Source organism: Ambystoma mexicanum, chromosome 5q (assembly GCF_040938575.1).
Source record: "Ambystoma mexicanum isolate Mex_15411 chromosome 5q, UKY_AmexF1_1, whole genome shotgun sequence".
NCBI lineage: Eukaryota > Metazoa > Chordata > Amphibia > Caudata > Ambystomatidae > Ambystoma > Ambystoma mexicanum.
This window is the reverse complement of record NC_090933.1, coordinates 415,470,203-415,491,091: the sequence shown is the minus strand read 5'-3', so window position 1 is coordinate 415,491,091 and position 20,889 is coordinate 415,470,203. Positions and strand designations below refer to the sequence as shown.

The following is a 20,889-nucleotide window of genomic DNA, read 5'->3' as shown; positions in this document are numbered from 1 at the left end:
CGAAGAGAACGCAGGCATGGTGCATATGTTTTGGTCTTGCCCGATCATAGAGAGGTTCTGGAAGGGTGTAAAAGAGAAACTAGAAGGAAGAGGGGTCAAGATAGTAGTGGACACGCTATGGGCCTGCCTGCTGGGGGGGTTCCCCAGACCACGGAAACTCAGGCATGTAAGCAAGCTAAGGGACCTGGCTTATGTGCTTGCAAAGAGAAGGATTGCCATGGAATGGAAGTCATGCCATGTGCCGAGGATAGAGGTGTGGTGGAAAGACTTGCAAAAATGGGCAGAAGCCGAAACCATAGCATGGCAAGAGGCGTGCAGCAACGGGGGTGAGGAGGAGAATGAGTCCCTGATGGCCTGGAAATCACTGATAGCCGGATTGTTTGGGTCGTTAGATGACCCGACTTAACCGGTTGAGGAGGAGACCGAACCACAGGGTGTGTAATCTGATGACTCAAGGCGATAGACTCGCAAGGGGGAGGTGGGGTAGTGGGAGTAGTGGTTAGGGATTTTAAAAAGTGTAATGAAACTGTTGAACATGCACTATTTGTTTGGTTTTATTGTTTGTTCAAAAAATGTAATAAAAACTTTAAAAAAAAAAATATGCGGGAGTCCTGGTAGAGCACAGGGTGAAGCTATATAATCACATCCTGGATACGGGGGAGGCGCTGGTGTCGTTCAGTAAAGCACTGATAACAGTAATACCAAAGGAAGGAAGGAATCCAGCCCAATGTGAGTCGTATCGCCCCATCTCGCTCTTAAATGTGGACGAGAAAATATTCACACGTATTCTAACAATGTGATTTGAGGGGAAACTGCCCTGTATCGTCCATCTGGACCAAATACGGTTTATAGCAGGCAGACAGGGCCCAGGCGCGATAAGGAAAACTCTAGAATGGAGCACGTCAGGGAGGACTCGGCGGACTATGCCTTGCTGAGCCTAGACGCAGAAAAGTCATACGACCGGGTCGAATGGGGCTTCGTGTTCGCAACACTCCAGAAGATAGGGGTTGGGGAGAGAATGTGCTGAGCAATCCGTTCAATTTACTCAGGTCCCACAGCCAGAGTGATAGTGAACGGAAAGCAGTCCACGGAACTGGGCCTCAGCAGAGGCACGCGACATGGGTGCCCGCCGTCGCCTCTTCTCTTTTCCCTGACGATGGAACCCTTGGGGGAGAAGATACGGGGGGGAATGACAGAATAAGGGATGTCACGGTGGGAGAGAACACCCACAAGCTAAGCATGTATGCTGATGATGTGCTGCTATACCTTTCAGAGCCGCTGACATCACTCCCAGGGGTGCTTCAGGTACTTGAGGAATACAGGAGTGTATCAGGATTTAAAGTAAATGTTAATCAACTCTCCTACCACTAGGGGAGGTCATCGTGGGAGAAGAGAAAAGAATGGGGGTTCCTGGGGATACCAATGGAAGATGAAAGTATTAAGTATCTGGGGGTGAGACTATCTAGGGAATTAAGACTGTACGAGCTGAACTACGCCCCTTTGTTGCATACGCTTTTTGGGGAATTAGAGACATGGTGAGACTTATAATATCCTGGCTGTGTGGACTGAACACAGTCAAGATGACGCTACTCCCCGGCGTAATGTACCTTTACCAAGCGTTACCTATAGAGTTACTTAAATTGCACTTTGCAGAGTTGAAAAGGAGGAGCAATAGATTTCTGTGGCAGGGAAAGAAACAGAGTAGCATACAGAATATTGGTGCAGCCTAAAGAAAAGGGGGGAGTTGGCCTACCCGACATGCGGCTATATTATAGGGCTTCCCAGCTCCGGGCCTTAGTCCTCCACCTAAGGGTGGATAGCCAGAAGCAATGGGTGAGTACTGAGAACTACCAATGGAGGTCAGTAATGTTGGGGGAATGTCTCTGGGCCCCGCAGAAGGCAATCCCAAAAAAAGTAAAGGCAAATAGAATTCTTGGACAGTTGTGGGAAATGTGGAGAACAAAAAGGGAAATGTAGGAGTCACAACCTAGCCATCCCTGCTGTGCCACATATGGGCTCGCCCGATACGGGACGATATCCCGGACCATGCCAGATTTCAAGATTGGTTCGAAGCAGGGCTGGAAAGAGTGGGACAGGTCCTGAAGAAGGGATAATTAAATACCTGCAAGTCAAGGGAGCACTGACTTTGGCAAAATGGAAGGCACAGATGCAATGAGAAGTGACAGGAACAGAAACAATACTCAATAAAACGAGGGGAATGAAGGGGTTAATAGCCAAACTGTACCAGACCCTACTTGAAGCGCAGGGAGGGGACATTGGCATCTACAAGAGGAAATGGGGAAAGTATATGGGATTTGATCTGGATGCTGACCAATGGAGAATGCACACCAAACCTCCATAGCCTGTCAGTATAAGCTGCATGGAATTAAATTATTATATTAGGTGGCAGTGGGATCCCGTGCAACTTTCCAAAATGTATTCAGGGACGGACCTCCACTGCCAGAGAAGGTGTGGGCAAAAAGCAGACTACTGGCATATGTGGTGGGCATGTGAGAAGGTACAGGAATTCTGGAAGGAGGTCCTGGGATGGATAAAGGCTCTTGATGGGGTGGACAGAAGGGTGGACCCCCTGCTGGTACTTTTTGGGATGGAGACGGTTGAGGAGGTGGTGGGTGAGGCTCCCTCACATGACGCACTACCTACTGCTGGCAGCTAGGGCCTGCCTGGCGGGGGGATGGAAGAGGAGAGGCTCCCCGGGGAGCAACAATGGACCCTAAGCGCTATGGAAATATATAGGATGTAACAGTTGACAGGGCAGGTGCAAGACTTGACCCCGTCGAGGGAAATGGAATGGGCAGCATTCCTTGCAAGATATGGCCCAGAAAGGACACCGGGAGAAGGAAGTGAAAGTGCTGGAGAATTATAGATGGTAGAAAGTACCTGGAGGAGAGAAAGGAATTAAGAGGATGGACTTGAACGATGTGCATGGAGGCCAGAATGGCGGACACTAGCCAATGTGAGGGAAAAATAATAGACTGGCAAGGACTCTAGACCGGACCCTACGTGGTTAAACAAACTGAAAAATTACCCAGAAAGCAAGACTCTCACTGCAAAATGGAGCTAATGAAGAAAGGAATCAGAAAAAAGTGGATCAAAGAGACACACGGACCAACAACCCTGAGGAGGGATGGAGGGAGGGTAAGGATGGGATAGGGGGAGGCAGGAAGAAAAAAAAGGGAGGGAAAACTGATATTTGATGGATGTTGATGCAATGATGGTACCAAATGTGCTTATGTTAACAGGTTAATAAAATAAAAAATAAATGGTACAGCAGACACAGCAGTACCAGCATCTTTAGTATCGCAGCCTGGCCCATCATAGACAATGGTAGCCTCTGCCAGAATTCCATAGATCTTTCGACAGCCCGGAGCACCCTCAGTATGTTCTGTTCATGTTCTGTCCTAGGATCAGGGTAAACATCCACTCCCAAATACCTAATGGTCTCCACCGCCCACTTCAGCCCCAAATTCGATAAGTGCCTCTGTCACAGCCCTTCCAGGCATGCCAATGGGGACAGCCTTGACTTCTCCCTGCTGATGGTTAGGCCTGATAACCTAACAAACCCGTCCAGAACCTCCGACATGTACATTAGGTTCACCTCTGGGTTCTGCACGTATAGCAGCACGTTGTCCGCATACAGCAAGATCACATGCGTGTTGCCGGCCAACTAGTATACCCGCTTCCTTAGGACATATCCTCTATCTAGAACATAGCCTGTCTGGTCAGAATGTACTAGAGCAGTAATCACTCCACAGAGCCTGTTTGCTAAGAGCGCAGCCATAACTTTGCAATCCTGGTTTATCATAGAGAGCGGTCTGTAGGAGCCGCAGTCAATCGACGATTTGCCCAGTTTCAGTATCAGCACAATAGTCGAATCTCGCAGCCTTGCAGGCAGCAGACCCACCTCAAATGCCTTTTTCAGCATGTGCAAGAGATGTGGCGTCAGCCGACTCGCATATTCCTTGTAAAATTCCAACGGGAGGCTGTCGGCCCCCAGCGTTTCACCAGTAGGTAGCAAAAGTATATTTACCCTCAACTCCGCCTCCGTCAGTTGCGCATCTAACATCTCCACTTGTTCCTGCTCCATGCGTGGCAGCGCTATGTCCATCAGGGCCTCCTCTATTTCTGTGGCGTCCCCTCCCCCACCTGCACTGTACAACTTGCAATAGAATCTACCAAAGGTTGCATTCATTTCACTCTGGGCCTACCACTCCTATCTGCCACTCATCCTTGAAGGAGCAGATAATTTCCCTCTTTTCCTCTGCATGATACAGCCAGGCCAACACCCTCCCAGACTTTGCCCTACTTTCATGAAGTCTCTCCGGGTATCTGGTGTAATCATGTTTGCCCAACCGCTCCCAGTGCACTATACAAGTCTGTCAGAACCTAGTGAGTTCCTCCTCGCACCCCTCCCTGGGTGGGCCCGCCCCGCCGTTCTGCCAATGCCTCTATCTGCACCTTTATGCTGGTCATACCACGCAACAGTTCTCTTAGAATGCCCCCCATTTTACCAATTGCCTCCCCTCTCATCACCAACTTGAAGGCTTCCAAAAAAGGTTCCTGTGCTATCTTTGTTCCCCAAATTTTGGGCAAGAACTACCCTATCTTCTCCCCCATGTGGGCTCTGAACTGCTCACCCAGTAATGCCTCCGCTCTCAGTCTCCATGTCTGGATCAGGGGCTTATCCACAGCCCTTTGCCACATCACGACCAGCTGTGCATGGCCCGAAAGGACTCTTGCTTTGTACTCTGCAGTGACAAATTTGCCTAATGTTTTATTGCCCCCCTAAGCATATAGTCTATGCGTGTGTGCACCCCATGCGGGATCAAATAAAAGTAGTCCCTCCATTCCACATGCAGCTCCCTCCATATGCCTCTCAATGCTATTGTCGGTGGTGCCCGTTTCTTGTGCCTATCGTCAGATTTGTCCATGTTAGGGTCCAGTGCACAGTTTAAGTCCCCCCTCATATCCACATGGCTCCTCTATTCGGAGCCAGTCTGGGGCCCAGTGCCTTGAAGAAAGCGGCAGCATCGTGATTGGGGGCATACATAATAATGGAGATCTCCCTCTGCTCTAGAAACCTGTGCAAAACCACAACCCTGCCCTCATTATCACACTTAAATTCCAGCAGCCTGAAGGGAACCATGGGAGCCACCCATGTAAGAGTGCCCTGGGGCATACGCTGAGTAAGTCGAACCATACATCTGCCCTCCCCACTTGTTGGTGATCGTTGCTTGTCTAGCCGCAGTGATATGTGTTTCCTGCAAGAGGGCTATGTGCGCCCCTTTCCCATTCAAATATGTATGCACTCTGTTCCTATGAAACTGTTTAGTCCCCTAACATTCCAGGTTACATGTTTAACTGTGCTCATTCCAGGCATCAGTACCCCCCTCCGCTCAGGCGTCCCACTCGCCTTACCCCATTCCCCACTTCTCCCATGCCCCCAACCCCCAGGCCTGGTCCAAAACCACCACAGCCCAACATCGGGCCCTCTTCTTCTCTTTGTTGAGCTTCAACACCCTTTCCCCCCAGTGTTCCTCCCCAACTTTTGTGTGCCCTATGTGGGTGTGCAGGCGTGTGGACCCTACGGTTGGTTAGCATGCGTTGTAGTTCAACATGCAACTGAACTTCGAATTCCCTCAACCCCCCAACATCCTAACAATTGCCCAAAGGTGCACAGCTCATTCAGACTCGACCAATTATCACACTACACCAGTCATCCATGCCCTCCAACTGGTCTCACGTGCAGTGGCTCGGTGTCTCCAACTGGCACCCTAAAGAACGCAAACAGGTTAAAGGGTGGAAATACGGTGATTGCTGCATAGCCACTCACCCATTTCCGCAGTGTCAGTCTGTCACTGTCTCAGCCTCCCCACTTAACATCTTTACTCCTACTCCCGCCATTTGCAGAACTCATACTTCCCTATTGCTTGTCTCTCCGAGACCAGTCTCTTAGTCTCCACGATCTTCCCTCAAGTCTCTGAGCTGCGTCTCCCCGGAAGAGGCACTACACCCAATGTGTCCATCTAAGCTTGTGCCCCCTCCATGTTGTCGAAAAAGTGAGAGGCGCTGTTGTGCATGACCTTGTGCTTTGCCAGGTAAATCAACATTTATTTAAAGCCGGCCCTCCGTAGTCTTTCCTTGGTGGGGCCGAATGCCGCCCTCTGCCTCTGTACTTTCAGTGTGTAGTCTGGGTATACAGCTATCTTGGCAGACCCCGTTTCAATGACCCCTCCTCGTCTGGAAAACGCAAGGATTATCTCTGTCTCTGTAATTCAGGATTTTCAATATCAGAGGTCTCGCTGGTTGCCCTGGTGGGTGGTTTCTGGTGAGGGGCCTATGGGCCCTTTCTACAGTGAATCCCTGTGACAGGTTGCCCGGCCCTACCTATTGTAACAGCATACTTTCTACAATTGTTGTGGGATCTCTGCCCTCCTCTCCTTCCGGCAGACCCAAAATCCTTATATTGTTTCGAGGCGCCCTTCCTCCAGTGTCCTCTGCCCTATTTTCCAGTGTTGTCACTTTCAATTTAAGCTCCTTTACCTCTGTCATGGTCCCTGCTATATGCGGCTTAGTCTCTGCTGCTTGGATTTGTACTGTTTGCACTTTTTCAGCTAGCGTTCGAATGTTCTGTCTCAGCCCCACATCCGTTATTACCTCATCTATCTTCTTCTCCAGTGTGGTTTGGCATGCAACTATGGCCTTCAACATTTGATTTTCTTCTGTTATGGTCTCTGTTTGCTTATTGCCGCTCTCTTGCGATGGTACGCCACCACTCTCCCCCTTACCTGCAAAGGCATCCATTCTGGTCTGCCTGAGCTTCCCCTTATATAGTCTATCCGGCATGTGGGCGAAATTCCCCCCCTCTGCGGTGCCGTCCCCGTCCACCAATTCATGCCAGGGTGTGTGCCCGTGTGGTGTCCTACCCTGCTTCACTCTGCCTGTTCCCTCTGCAGGGTCTTTCGTCTCCTCCCTGGGGAGCAGCCCCTGTGCACAGTGCTATCCCTACTCTGCCGCAGTTCATTGTGCCTGTACCTTTCCCTCTGTGTGGAGTCCGCCCCGGGCTCTCCGTCACTCCTGCACAGCGCTTGCTGGTGTCTCTCTGGTGGCCCCTGCAGCAGTGTCATGTCCTGTGCCGCAGGTCGCCCTGCAATTTTCAGCTCCTCATTGTATGCTAGGGGTAAAGCTCCTCTGCTGGCCTACTCTTTGCATGCTCCTACAGTGCTGTTCCGGCTCCCCTCCCTTCAGCCGCTTCGGCCTTCCATGGTGCAGGCCTCTTGCCTAATGCTAGCTGCTGTCTGCCCTGCTGTGCGGCTCCTCCTTCGTACCTACCACCTTCACGTCTCCTTCAGTGTCTAGGCCAGGCCTCTTGCCTTCAAATAGTCAGCCGCTTATGTGTTGCCGCAGCTCCCAGCAGAAAACCTCTCTCAGACCCTTCAGGCCTCTGTGTGGCAACTGCCTCACACTTCCTCCTGCGCAGGTGCTGGCCTCCACTGCTTCTGCTGCAACTGGTATGTGGTGTGCTGCCAGCTGTGTCTCTTCCCTAGGCTCCTGCTGCCAGGCCCCCTCTCACCCTGTGTGGCCTAGGTCTCCCTGCGCCTGCCTCAGACCTTCTACTTCCTCCAGCTCCTCTCGGGCCGTGCCACGAGTCTACTGCTTTGCCCTGCTTCCAGATAGGAGCCGGCTATGTCACTGCGCCTCCGCTCCTGCTCCCGGCAGCATGCACTCTACTGTGCTGCAGGGATCCTTTATTCTCTACAGCGGAGGGCTTCTCAATCAGCCGCTGCTCCTCTGATCACCACCGCTGCCCGGAGCGGTCAGCCCGTCTCCTCGCCACACTCCGCAGTGGTCAGATCTTCCCCTGTGCACGTTCTCTGCCTTGATTTGTGCGGCGGGCCGCCTCCTCACCTGCTCCATCAGGCTGTGCAGCCCCCCGCCTGAGGGCTCTGCCTGGTCTCTGCCCCACTCGTGTGCCAGCTTTGTACTGGCTACCACGGTCCCCAGCACTCGCACCTGGGTCCCGCCTCACCTTTTCCCCACTTCCAGCTTCTATATTTATCAGCACACTGTCTCCCTTCTCTTGCCGGCAGGTGCCCGGTACTTCAGCGGCTCACTCTGCACCCACTCTGCTACTGGTGGCAGGCGACATTTTCTTGCCGCAAGCACTGCTCTCTCCGACCTAGTTTTCTCGGTGCCCCTGGTGCACCGCAGCTTCCTCCTTCGCCCCTGCACCTTTCGGTAGTCGGGGCAGGTCAAACTTTCTTTTCCTGCAGTTTTTCTGTGATTTTCAACTGTGGGGCTGATCTTCGTTTACGGATCCGGCAGCAGGTCTCTGGACTCACGTCTTTACAGAATGGCTGCTGGACACGCCCCTCTTTATGAGATATCAATGTGGGGAAAGTTAGAACAAGTAGTACTTCAAGCCAATGCGGTATAGACACAGTAAAGTAATACAACAGTGCTGTACTGAAAGACGGTGAACTCAGAGAGGAAGTCCTGGTGAAAGGAGTCCATCAGGCAGTGAACATTTGGGGGTTAAAATACCTGGCAGAGAAGCCTACCAGGGGGTCTGCAAGACCCTAAAAGGGGATTCCTGGAAGGGGAGTATACCAGCCAATCCATTTGAAATATATGGAAGAATAAGACATTGTGGAAAGGTACCCGACAGGAGAGTGTACTAGGGGATCTAAAGAACCTACTAAAGGATTCCTGGCAGGGCAGTATACCAGGAGGCCATCCTTAAGAAACTTGTTTGAAAAAGACAAATTTTGTCATCATACCTGAATAATCCAGGGGATGGGAGCCACCCTCTGGATTCAAGAACTTTTCCTTGGAAAAAACATTTTAGTTGGATTTATCTACTCACTTTAATTGTGAACACTTTTGCCAAACCTAAGTCAGAGACATTTCCTTATACCCTTAGTTGTTCATTTCTAGTGTGAGGGTCAGATTAGTATGTTTTGGACACATGGACAGTTTATATAATTATTACGAGACACAGACTGATCCTTCGTTTTAGTTTCCTAGGTAGGGAAACTCTCTTTAGGATAGGGACGGAGATGTCTGACAGTGAAAACATTACAACTTGCTGACATGCAGACATGTGTCTGTGTGTAATTTCTGACTCCTTAGAGTCTCTAGATGCTTTTACTATCGCTGCCCCCCAAAAGGAAGATACTCCTCCCAACTTGCTGTAGTCTACCTTAACTCTGAAATATTAAGCCAGTGCTGCTAAAAATATTGTGGTATTTTACATCGCTTCCTCCATATCCCGGACTAGAAAAATTACTTTCACCCTGGGCAGGGGTTCCCTGTTGTTCAGGCTCTAGAGGCAAGGGGGCTTATGCAGGCTTGGTGAGCTCTATACCTAAGGACAACCATGGGATTTGATGGGAAGCAAACATGCTTTCAACCTCATAGGAAAATATACTTTTGGATATACTTAACTCCGCCACTTGTGACGAATCAAGGGAATTCCCCCCTCACCCCCTCTTTCACCCAAGGGGAGCCACCCATTTTGGTACTAGGGAGTTGAGCCTGCTAAGCTTAACAATCCCTATGGACAGGGCAAACAGGATCCCAATGGGGTTGACACCCCACTCGCCCCCCTGCTCCGCAACCAGAGGACAGGGAATCCCCAGAAAGGGATATAAGTGATCCTCCCTTATCCTTAGATCCCAATATCTTTGTTGGTTATATGGGAGTTAAACTGTACGATAATGTGAAACTTCCTGTAAGAATGGCTGCTATGGTTTCTGACCCTCTGTATTCGCCGTCCTCAACTGGAATGAAAGAACAGTGAATAGTCCCAACCCTTGGGGAGTGGGAGATAAATAACCAATCAGATCTGGAAGAGAAGAAGAGACCTGCCGAGCTGAAGGAGCCTAGAGGCCCCCTCATGGGAGGTGTGGCAGGGCAGAGGGAACGTACATCAAGTGTGGCAGCCAAGCCCACAAAACACTTAAAGCACCTGGCCCAGAAGAGTACGGAGGAGTTAACACCTCGCAAAATGTGAATCACTGGCATACCGGGAACCTCCTGCCGGCAGTCCGGAAGCCAGTGGGAAGAGGGGCAAGCTGCGTCTAATGTGCAACATCTTGTAGAAGGCCAAGAAGTAGCACCCCATCAAATAAACCACTGACTCGCTCGAGGAGCACTGCCTGGAGATCAGTGGTATGAAGTGGGTCCAGGGAACTGGGAGGAGGACGGCGAGACCCAAAGACACCCCAAGCAGGGGTGACAGGGAGAAAACCCCAAGGAGGTGTCAGTGGAAAAAGACACCCAAGGTAGGGTGAGAGGAATGAAACTCCAAGATGGGTAAGAAGAACAAGACCCCAAGGTAGGGTGAGCAGATGGAAGCCCCAAGGCAAGGCAAAACAAAAGAAACCCCAAGGCATGGTAACTGTTATGAAGTCCCCAAGGTGGGGAAGGATTTTAAAAAAAAACAAGATGGGGTGAATTCAAAGTAACCCCAAGGCGGGGTAAGAAACACAAGAGCTCCAGGTGGGGAAAAGTCCAGGAAACCCCAATGCGTGGAGAATTTGAAGAGACCCAAAGGTGGGGTGAGAGTAGAGAAATGCCAAGATGGGGTAAAAACCAGAAAGTACCTAGCTGGAGAGAGCATCTTGGTGGGGAATTCAAGTAGAAAACCCTGGTAGACCAGGGGAAAGACAGAGAAACCGAAGACTAGCAACAGACCAGAGGAAAGAAAGATTTGAGACCCATTCAGTGAACATACTTGAACTGTGCTCCTGGGTGACAAAGAGACAATAGGGCAGGTGTCAGAAACCAGCCACCATTCCTTTGCTTGGGCCAAGGCCCTAAGTGTACCTATGTTGCATTGTTTTATTTTTCTTTTGTAGTGGTAGAGACAGAACACAGGTAAGCATAGGATTTGGGACAAAGGATTTTTTCCAGTTTTGTAACACATCCCAACAATCACCCTTTTATGTTTTCCTTTATAGAATACAGGAGATAATCTTGCGCTTAGCGACAGTTTAGGCATTGTGTTTTATAATAAAGAAATATTCAGGAAACATTCAGCAAACACGCAACCCTATCCCGTCCCCTATTTCTGACTTACAACACACTGGAATTCCCATCTATCAATTAGAAAAGTAGGCACCCGAGAAACCACTAAATTGGAGGACTTGTTTTTAGAAACCCCACAAAAAATAATGTGGGCACCGGTCCCACAACGTCCTTGGTGTGGTCATGCCTCCAGGTACGTTTTGTTCTGTGCAGACTTAGATTCTATGGCCCTGCATGTCTCTGTAGCGGGCTTGTGATGTCTCCCTTTGCTGTCTGCTTCACTCTGCGCCACAGTGGGCTCCACTGTTCAGTGTGGCTCCACTCCTTGTCGACGTCCACACGTCAGAGGCTCGCATCTGTGTATGGTTTGTCTCCCTCCATTCAAGGGTTGTTGGACCCTTATTCTCGCCTTGTGACTTCAAAGGGGCGTATTGTTCTCAGTCAGCTGTCCAGCCTATGGACAGTTCAGCATTACCTTGAGCCAAACACAGGTAATGTGAGGGTTGTTTTGAGCCCAACATTTTGATGCACTATCAGTTTCTCTTACTCCCATCTAGGCAAATAATACTCAAGGTAAAGGGAGTGCTGAATGGGAATTGAGTCCTTGTCCACACGAGGGGAGTCACTGCCAGAGAGGTCCCGCTTTCCCAAACCCCTAGGGAGGGTTTTGTTTAGCGGGCTCACTTTCCTAGCCTCAAAGGGGATGTCTCCCCGTAGTTAAGAAGGGACGAAGTCTGCAGATTCGTCACAGGGTCCTTGTCTTAGTGTCACTGTTAAGGTTGGTGGTGGTTGGCTGCCTCACTGTGGGACTGTCCTCTCACCCTCTTGATGATGGTTTGGTTTCAGGGGGTATTTCTTTGTTCTGCCAATGGCTTCCAGAGAATTCAGGGCTCTCTGATGTGCATTGGCAGTATGGATTGCATACTCGAGTATCGATTCATTAAACTGCCAAACCACTTTTTGTAAATATGGGTGCAGTCAGTAAACAAACTGCTCCAGTACCAGTATTTCCTTCACCTATTCAAATGTTTTATTAGCTGTCCACTTGTTTAACAGGTCTCACTTGACATCTGGCTTCTCCCCGTCTGTCGTATATGTCTCATCCATATGCAAGTGTCCTTGGTCTCCACTCAGTTGCTCGAATATGCTTGTTTAAATTCTTTATTGGGGGCTCTACCATCCCAGTTGAGTGTTTGAAAGGCTCGCTGGGATACCTCTCCCCCCCGGGCAATGGGGCAACCTCCCTGGCCCATCTATCCCTAAATTAGCCTGCAGTATATGCAACGCTTTCAAAGTTTACAAAGAAAGGAGTGAGGTCTTACCCGCTACCTCATTTCTGTAAGATAACAGGTGGCAAAGTGGGTTGCTCTCCCCGTTCCTTAGGCCACCAAGGCAACCACATTAGCTATATGACCTCCCTCTGGGACTTCCCAGGTGTGACCTAGTTTGTTTTCATGCACGTTCTAAAAGGGTCATGGGGTTGTGCTTTCCAGATGCTCCAGCCCACTCCATTTCTTTCGTTTCACGCCGTGATGTTCCTCTCCTTTCAGCTCTCTATCACTTTCTTTCCCTCCAGCTACTCTCCTTTCTCCAACGCCACCCCTTTTCTTCCCTCCCCCTTGCATCTTCCTTCTCTGTCCCTACTTCCTCAATTGATATTCTGCCCTCTCCACAAGACTACTAGTCTCTCCATATCTGCTCCACTCCACTACTACTCCAACCCACGTTCTACTCAATCGCCCTCCTGTCACTCTCAGTCACTGTCCACTCACCCTCTACTCTTTCACTAATACTCTCACTCACCTACCTTATAGGCCCATTCAGAACACACTACCAGTTGCTCTCACCAACCAATACCCGACACATTTTCTGAAATTCGTCTCCACGCCCCTGTCCACTGCTGCCACTCCACCGTCTGGACTCTTGGTCTTCCAACTTTTCCTCCTCTGATCTTACCCGAACAACCCACACCTTCCTGTGTCCAATCCCCAGCTTTATCCTCCCCATTCTCGAAATGGTGTTCTCGCACTGCTTTCCGAGGCCAATCTCACCTTGTCTTACCCCCCTGGGAAGTGTTACAGGCATCAGAATCATACAAAGGGGGCAAGGACCCCATTTTTATCTCGCAAGTCTGCCATGTTGGGCCAATGGTGGCCCACGCTGGGAGATGTTACAGTTTGTGTCAGGGGGTCACACCATGGTTGAATCATATGTACGTTTTCTTGTGTCCATGGCCAGAAGCCGCCCTGCAGCTGTTTTTTTTAAAGTCTGTCTTAGGGAGTCATGCCGCAGCTGCTCCGTCTGCGTGTGTTGGTGTCAGCTGTCGGCATACAATGCCCCTACACCGCATATGGTCACCGCTACGCAGCATTGCAGTTCTCCCTCCTGTTCCCACTATGTCTGAAGTGGTCTCTCTGAAGGCTCTCATGGGTTGGCATGTTGCGGGCAGACCGCCATTATCACTGCTGAATGTATTGGCCTGAAACGGGAAGAATAAAAACTGGCCAGCATCTTCACACAGAGGTATGGGGTGATTAACAGTGGTACACAGCCCACTCACATACAGGCACTTAGGGAGGGGACAAGAACAGGGGCCTTCCCAAACGCTTGCTGCCCCCTCTGGACTAGCAAAGGATCTGGCTTCCACCCTGGTAAACCTTCCAACCCAGGATGAGAGGGGTCCCCACCCCTCTTGACAAGGTCAGTTTACTGTTCTGGTCACATCTCACTCTAGTGGCCGCTCACCTCATTATTGCCCACCAATATAAATCTCCACATGCCCCCAATATTTTAGCGAGTGGTAGAACAGGGTCTTGTTTGTGATGGCAAGTGAAAAAAAATTAGCATCTCTTACCAATCGATTACCCAAATATCTAAAAGGATCTATCCACTTTTTAATTTGCTGTGTTGAAGCCAATGGTTCCCCTTTCACCCCGGCCACTCCTCCCTCTCCAGGGTACATCACAAATCTTTAAACATGAGGCAATATTCCATGATTTTCCATGCACTGATTGTGAAGGTAGCTGGGCCAAGGACCCCCGCTTTGGGATGCATTATATACTCCATACGGCACACTATGACCACTAAAGGTGTTCACTGAAAGCTCACATCGTCTAATATCTTATTTAGAAACCAGTATGTAACAATGCTATCTAACCCACCCGATATGCTTGCTGACCTAGTAGTACATTTCAGATGGACCTATTCTTCATCTCTAAATGCTACTCAAGATATCACGAAATGAGCAGATGCATGATGTCCAATGATAAACGTCATGTTATACTGTGTAAAACAAAAAAGTTATTTGGAAAAAAAAACATACCTTGGCAGATGATATAAGACAACTTCTGCTCCATTGCTGTTTGGTGTTCTCCAGTGATGCCTTAGAAATAGAACAAACAGCTGCCCATATCTACAAAAATAATATTTTTCTTAAGTAAATTGTTAATTATTTCCTACCATAATGACAAATGCAGAGTAATATCACTACAAAGATGCATAAAAATTTGATTTGGAAGTACACAGATGCAAGGAACCCAGCAACGTCCTACTGATGGTGGCATCTGCAGGATACAACACCACTTTGCTCCGATGTTCTAACCCAGAGTTCTGCATCCCTGCCTTTGTAGATATCTTAATATATTGTCAATGTAATAGAAAATGGAGAAGCAACAAAGTCAAAAATGGTGGATGCCAGCATCCAAAATGACACCCACATTGACATACAGAGTCTTAAACTGGACCAATAGTTAACTATACTTGTCTATACTTGTCAGTTCTCCTTAACCTACAGAGAACGGTGGACGAGTCATCATTTGCTAACAAGGGTATGGGTCTGGTGGGAGACCGTAATGGTATGGCAATTAAACAAGGAGACTTGCACATAGACGTAATAGGTTAACTACAACTACTCTCAAATGATTGCTTCCTTGCAACATCTTAAGACTCGAGTGCATTACATCACTGTAACCATGCAAATATTCAAGCAATCTCAGCATAAAATCATCTGTTGAACTCGAAGGTCAACTATAGAATTGTTCAATGTCTCAGAATTTGTTTTTCTATTTTGAAATCTGAAAGTAACTAGCATCCTAGAAAATAATGATCACATTGTCACACTGAAGAGGGCTGTAGAAACATCAAAGAGGAATAGCCTCGACTGCTTCCATGCACTCGAATACCAGCAAACCCGTAACTGATCCAACATGAAATTGACTTAATTCAATACCTTTCTTAAGAAATATTACCATGTATACAAAGAACAAGATAGCACTAAACTGCAAAGAGCTTTATGAAAACTGGTGTATATTAATGCACCTGTGCATCAAACTTGTCATTAATTTTATGCAGCAGTTAATCAAAATGGATAAGTGAGGCACAATGAAGAAAATTGGAAGATACAGTTTGCTTAAAGGGGTAGGTCACTTGCGTGTTTAATTAAAATAATTATACTCCCCTCAGCACTGTACCATTATCAATGTTTTCAATAATTTTTTTACAGAGCTTCACTTACATTTTTTACAGATATCTGAAAACCGCACTGGTCTCCAACTGCCATCTTGTTATAATGTAACTAGCTGCACGATCGACCTAAGGTTAAGTGCCCTGGCGGCAATAACGGATAGCACATGGGACAGCATGTGACAACTGCCACATACACTATGCATCTCCTCTTGTCATGACATTACTGCACAATGGAGCTAAACGTCCTCTGTATGCAATGAATTGAAATGTATCCATGGAAATGAGCAAGAATCCACTACCTTTAATATAACAAACCCTTTCTCCATTGCCGGTATAATTATGTTTTGTTGTTCGTGTTGTTATATACTGCTACTTACTACACAGTCACCTTCAAAACAACAAGTACTTTTACTTGTGTGTTTCTGCTCCTGATAAGTGCACGCCTTTATGGGCTTACAAGTCAAATATATGATAATTTGCGTAATTGCTCTACTGATGTCTTTTTGTGATAACGGCCCAATAGAACATTTATAGTCTTATTTAGGCCATCAGTACCTATACCGGAATCGACATACTTGACAAACTTCACTCTTTTTTAAGCCGATCATCAATTCATATTTGATTTTAAATGTAATTTCCCTTTTTTCTCCTTTTCTACATTGACTTTTTTTGTTGTTTTTATCCATAAATTATCATTGGCAGTATTCAGGGGTTCATGTATGAACCGGAATACATGGACGAGGAAATGCCATCAAGGCAAAGCCAGCAAGAAATGGTGGAGAAAACTGATACCAGGAACAAAAATTCACCAGATCTAGAACAAAGCAGAATGGAAGACACATTTCCATTTGGTGTGCCTGCCATCACTGTCAAGTGAGGCCAACTTTGCAAGAAAAAACCTTTTGCCGTGAGAACTCCACCGGTACGGCCTACAAATCTGAAGATGATCCTCAGCCACTACATGCAACTCTTCAAATGGACTTCATGGCAGCGTGCCTTACACATTAGGTTCTGAGAATTGTAATGGTGCTTATTCATGATCATTGTGGCACTTGTGACAAATCGTGGGATTCAGTCACTTCTCCCTAGGGAGGAGCCTTTCCTTGTGAGGCTAGGGAAGTGAGGCCACTACGTGATATGCCCCCCTAGGGATGGCGGTAAGCGGGACCTCACAGGGAGAGACTCCCCCAACTGGGGACAAGGACTCCCATTCCATACAGAACTCCCAAAAGCACTTATCCATGGATCACCAGTGACATCTAGGCTTCCAAATAATATTTAAGATCAGAACACTGTTTGTTATTGTACCCCAATACAATATGACAAAAATACTGAAGAAGAAGAGTGAGGGAGTAATATTGAGACCTCAGTTGGTAGACTCAGACTATGAGGAGGGAGCGAATGATGAAGAGCACTCCAATACAAGAGAAGATTGACTATGACATGCACTGGGGATAACCAAGGAAAGGATAATAAAAATGAATTGAGTACTATGGTTAACGAAGAGAGACCTAGGTGTTACAAACTGGCAATGAGGAGGCAGTGACGCTGACCTCCAGACAGACAAGAAGCACAGAGGAACAGGTGCCCAAAAATACCTATGTGGAGGAAGCCTACCAAGAGGCTACAAAGTGGACGAGCAGCCCAGGAGGACTCACTCGTGAAAAGTGGTGACCGGAGGATGGTGAGAGAAGAAAATATTGTTGTGAAGGAGGCAGCCTCCCTCCCTGCCCCCCTCTTCTAGGCACTTTAAATTAAGGCAAGATGTGTTCGAGGCACTATGATGAGCCAGGTGGATGGGGGAGGAAAGGGGGTGGCAGTGAGAGGGACGCCTTCTCGTCCAGCAGGACCACATGTTAATATAATCAAATACAATTTAACTACAATAGCGATGACGCCCAAGGTGCGGGCGGCATCGCTATTCTGCGTAGACACTAATAATCCTAGGTAGAAGAGAAGGCTTGCGCGGCAAATGCAGCATTACATGCACTAGGCCCAAATATACGAGGTTACAGAAATCTGCAGTAATGCCTGAGCTCCCATGAGGACAGTCCGCACACCCACCCGCCACACTGTTTATTCATTGTTCTTGAAAGTGTTGCAAAGATGTGTTTTTCACCCAAGTGGAATGTGCCCTGCAAGGCCGCGATCAGAGACCGGCGGCTGGTGTGCATGTTATCTCACAATGGCCAAAGCATGACCCGGCCCATTCCCAAGTGACCACCAGTTATAGTCCATATAACTGACTAAACCTTAAGATCTCTGAATTCCATGACACCTGGTGCCCTCTGACCACCAACCCCAAAGTAACAAGTCCTGAAAAGTTCAAAGAGGATTGACAGGGCACATCGTTGAGCGACAATCGTGTGATTTTTTATTGCGAGGTGCTGGGAGGAATACATTATAGTTCAAAACGAGGGGAGACCTTGGATCTGGATGGCACAGAGGTAGTGAGTGAAATGTGTGTGTGAAGGTTAGAGTGCCCCAGAACCTTCTGTGTGTCCGTCTTGAGGTCTTCCCAAGTGCACAGTATGAGTGATAAAACAAGCTGTATAGCAGGAGTATAATTAATTTGTTTTCTGACCTTCAATGTGAGAAGATGAGCTCTGCAGCACCCACATGATGGAAGACAGACAGACGGTTAGGCTGGAACCAATAAACTGGCATCCCTCATGGATAAAGGTGGTACCTGTATAGGGTCCATCCAATCAGCCGTGCAGGTTTTTACTGTATGTATTGCTTCACTTATGACGATGTTTTGCTGTATAAGATTCTGCTTGTATTACTTTTCGGCAGAACATTCTTAGCAGCAGAGTTCTTTGCTGTTGCTCTCATCTGCGTGTGACATTAAACTTGTTGTCCTTACAAGATTGACTTGGACCTTTCTTCCCTATCGGGTTCTATTCTCTCTGGTGTGAGCATTCATGGGGGTGCCTTCAATCCTCTCCATGCCGATACTGTCAGTGGAGGTGGTATCTTGAGCAGTACCTGAGAAGGAACTGAAGCAGGGAAGTGAAGCTCTCCTGCCGTGAGGTGGCCAAGAGGATAACGACGAGAGAAATCCTCTCGGAGCCGATACCATAATCCACAAAATATACCAAGACGTACTGGGAAGCAGAATGAACAGAAGTACGAGAGACATTCTGCACCAACAAAATTAATTCCCAAGAGAGGGATGCCAACCCGGTGACAGGAACCCGAATTCAGGAAGGTAAGGGAATAGCAAGAGACCCAGGGAGAGGGGCGGCTATAGTGACTGGCTTAACCGTAACTGGCAAGATTAGAAGAGTGAGAAAAACTACAGGACTCTTCTTACTCATCCCAGTAGTACCGATAATTATAAGAGGAGTGAGAATAACCACGGGTCTCTTCCTACTCATCCCAGTAGTACAGAGAATAAGAAGAAGAGTGAGGATAACTACGGGGCTCTTCCTACTCATCCCAATAGTATTGAAAGCCTTAAGAAGAGGGAATCTGACAGCTGGGTACAATGCACAGACCTCAAGGAGGGAACAAGGAAGCAAAGAGACATAGGAAGTGATCTCATAAAGGTGGAACCAATAATACAAAAGAGCGAGAGACTTAATTGATAAGAACAAGATACAGGAAAAGATAGGGGTCAATACCCCTCAGGATAGGAAGTCAAGGAAACAACGAGTGTTAAAGAGCAGGATGTGGAAAAGTCCTAGAAGAGAACTAAACGAACTGGTGAAGAAACTTGCCAGGCACTATTTGAAGATTCTATGTTGAAAAGGAAAATGTTCATTGGAAAGCTATCTTTCCGTTCCAGGAGAAGGGAGTCCTTCTCCAGGTCTTTGGTTTAGTATTAGGGCCAATATAGGTTAGTTTTGGGGCTGACGACAGACACTTCTTCTGGGTTTTAACACCGACGACAAGCTCCCTAGGTTTCATTTTGTTAGGTAGGGCAACCCTTACATATGGGAAAGTAAGACCTTTTCTTCTTTATTTTGAACAAACACTGTTTAAAATGGTGAACCCTGGTCCGTCTCAGCCTACCAACCTACCACACACTGTTAATCCAAGTGTTCCAAGCAATGAGTGAGAATCGTGTGTATCCTTTTATATACATTAACTTATTGAAATGTATTTGAAATTTCAGTAAAATCAAGAACCCAAACAATCTGAAGTGCTCCCTATATTGGATATGATATATATAGATATATATATATATATATATATATATATATATATATATGGGATACATTACTCACCGTAATCGTATTTCTGATGCTTGTATCTGCTTAGATTCACATGCTGTGCATAGGCCGACATCTAGTGGAAGCTGCGGAGTATTACAGTTTGTTTTTCGAAACTCGAAAATGGGCGTCGACACAGGCGTGCCAGTAATACTATCCCTAGTGTGACGTCCACTGTACCCAAGATCCCTCACGCGTCTAGGATCCTCAGATTGTATTTTTTCTGACATGAGGAAGTATGAGGAGTAGCGTGAGTACAGATAATCCAAGCAGATAGACAGAAAGGTAAGACTACAAGCAATCATGCGCCTTCTCTCGGAGGGGAGGAAGGGTGGGTCGCATGTGAATCTAAGCAGATACAAGCATCAGAAATACGATTACGGTGAGTAATGTATCCCTTCTGAGGCTTGTGGAATCTGCTTAGATCACATGCTGTGCATAGATTAGCGAGCAGTACCAGAAGAAGGAGGTGGGATGTGAGAAGGGTCATGAGCAAACAGGTGTCTTAGAACCGCTTGTCCCACTTGTGTATCTGTCTTGGAATGAGTGTCAATGCAGTAATGCTGAGTAAAAGTGTGAATAGAGCTCCAAGTAGCTGCTTTGCAAATGGTGTCGAGGGGAACATTTGCAATGAAAGCCAGAGTGGCCCCAATGCCTCTAGTAGAATGGGCCCTTGGCGTAAAAGGCAGAGTTTTTTCAGAAAGAGAGTAACACAGCTGTATACAGTTGATAATCCACTTCAAGATCGCGCCTTTAGAGACGCGATCCCCCTCTCTGCCAGTAGCTACGGAGACAAACAGTTGATCTGTTTTCCTTAGCGGTCTGGTTTTATTTACATAGTAGAAGACCGCCCTACGCACATCAAGGGTGTGTAGTTTCACCTCCGCTGAGCTTTGCGGGTTCTGGAAGAAAGCCGGAAGCTCGATGGACTGGTTTACATGGAACTTAGATATAAATTTAGGTGAGAACCTAGGGTGTGTGCGTAAAACCAGTTTGTCTTTGTAGATAGTAAAGAAAGGATCCTGCACTGACAGAGCCTGATTTTCACTGACCCTTCTTATAGAGGTAATGGCTACTAAGAAGGCCGTTTTATAAGTCAGGTGTTTGAGACTACTTTTATGCATGGGTTCGAAAGGGGGGCCCCATGAGCTTAGCT

At 47.6% G+C, this 20,889-nt stretch overlaps 1 protein-coding gene across 4 annotated transcripts in view; it reads right to left on the bottom strand.

Moving 5' to 3' along the window:
• RMC1 (regulator of MON1-CCZ1) overlaps window positions 1-20,889 on the bottom strand; it is a 1,737,150-nt gene that overhangs the window by 1,147,489 nt on the left and 568,772 nt on the right. For all 4 annotated transcript variants that reach the window (XM_069620905.1, XM_069620903.1, XM_069620904.1 and 1 more), the window contains exon 8: window positions 14,375-14,464. In XM_069620905.1, the coding sequence (XP_069477006.1) occupies window positions 14,375-14,464 (90 nt within the window). The remainder of the gene's footprint in view (window positions 1-14,374; window positions 14,465-20,889) is intronic.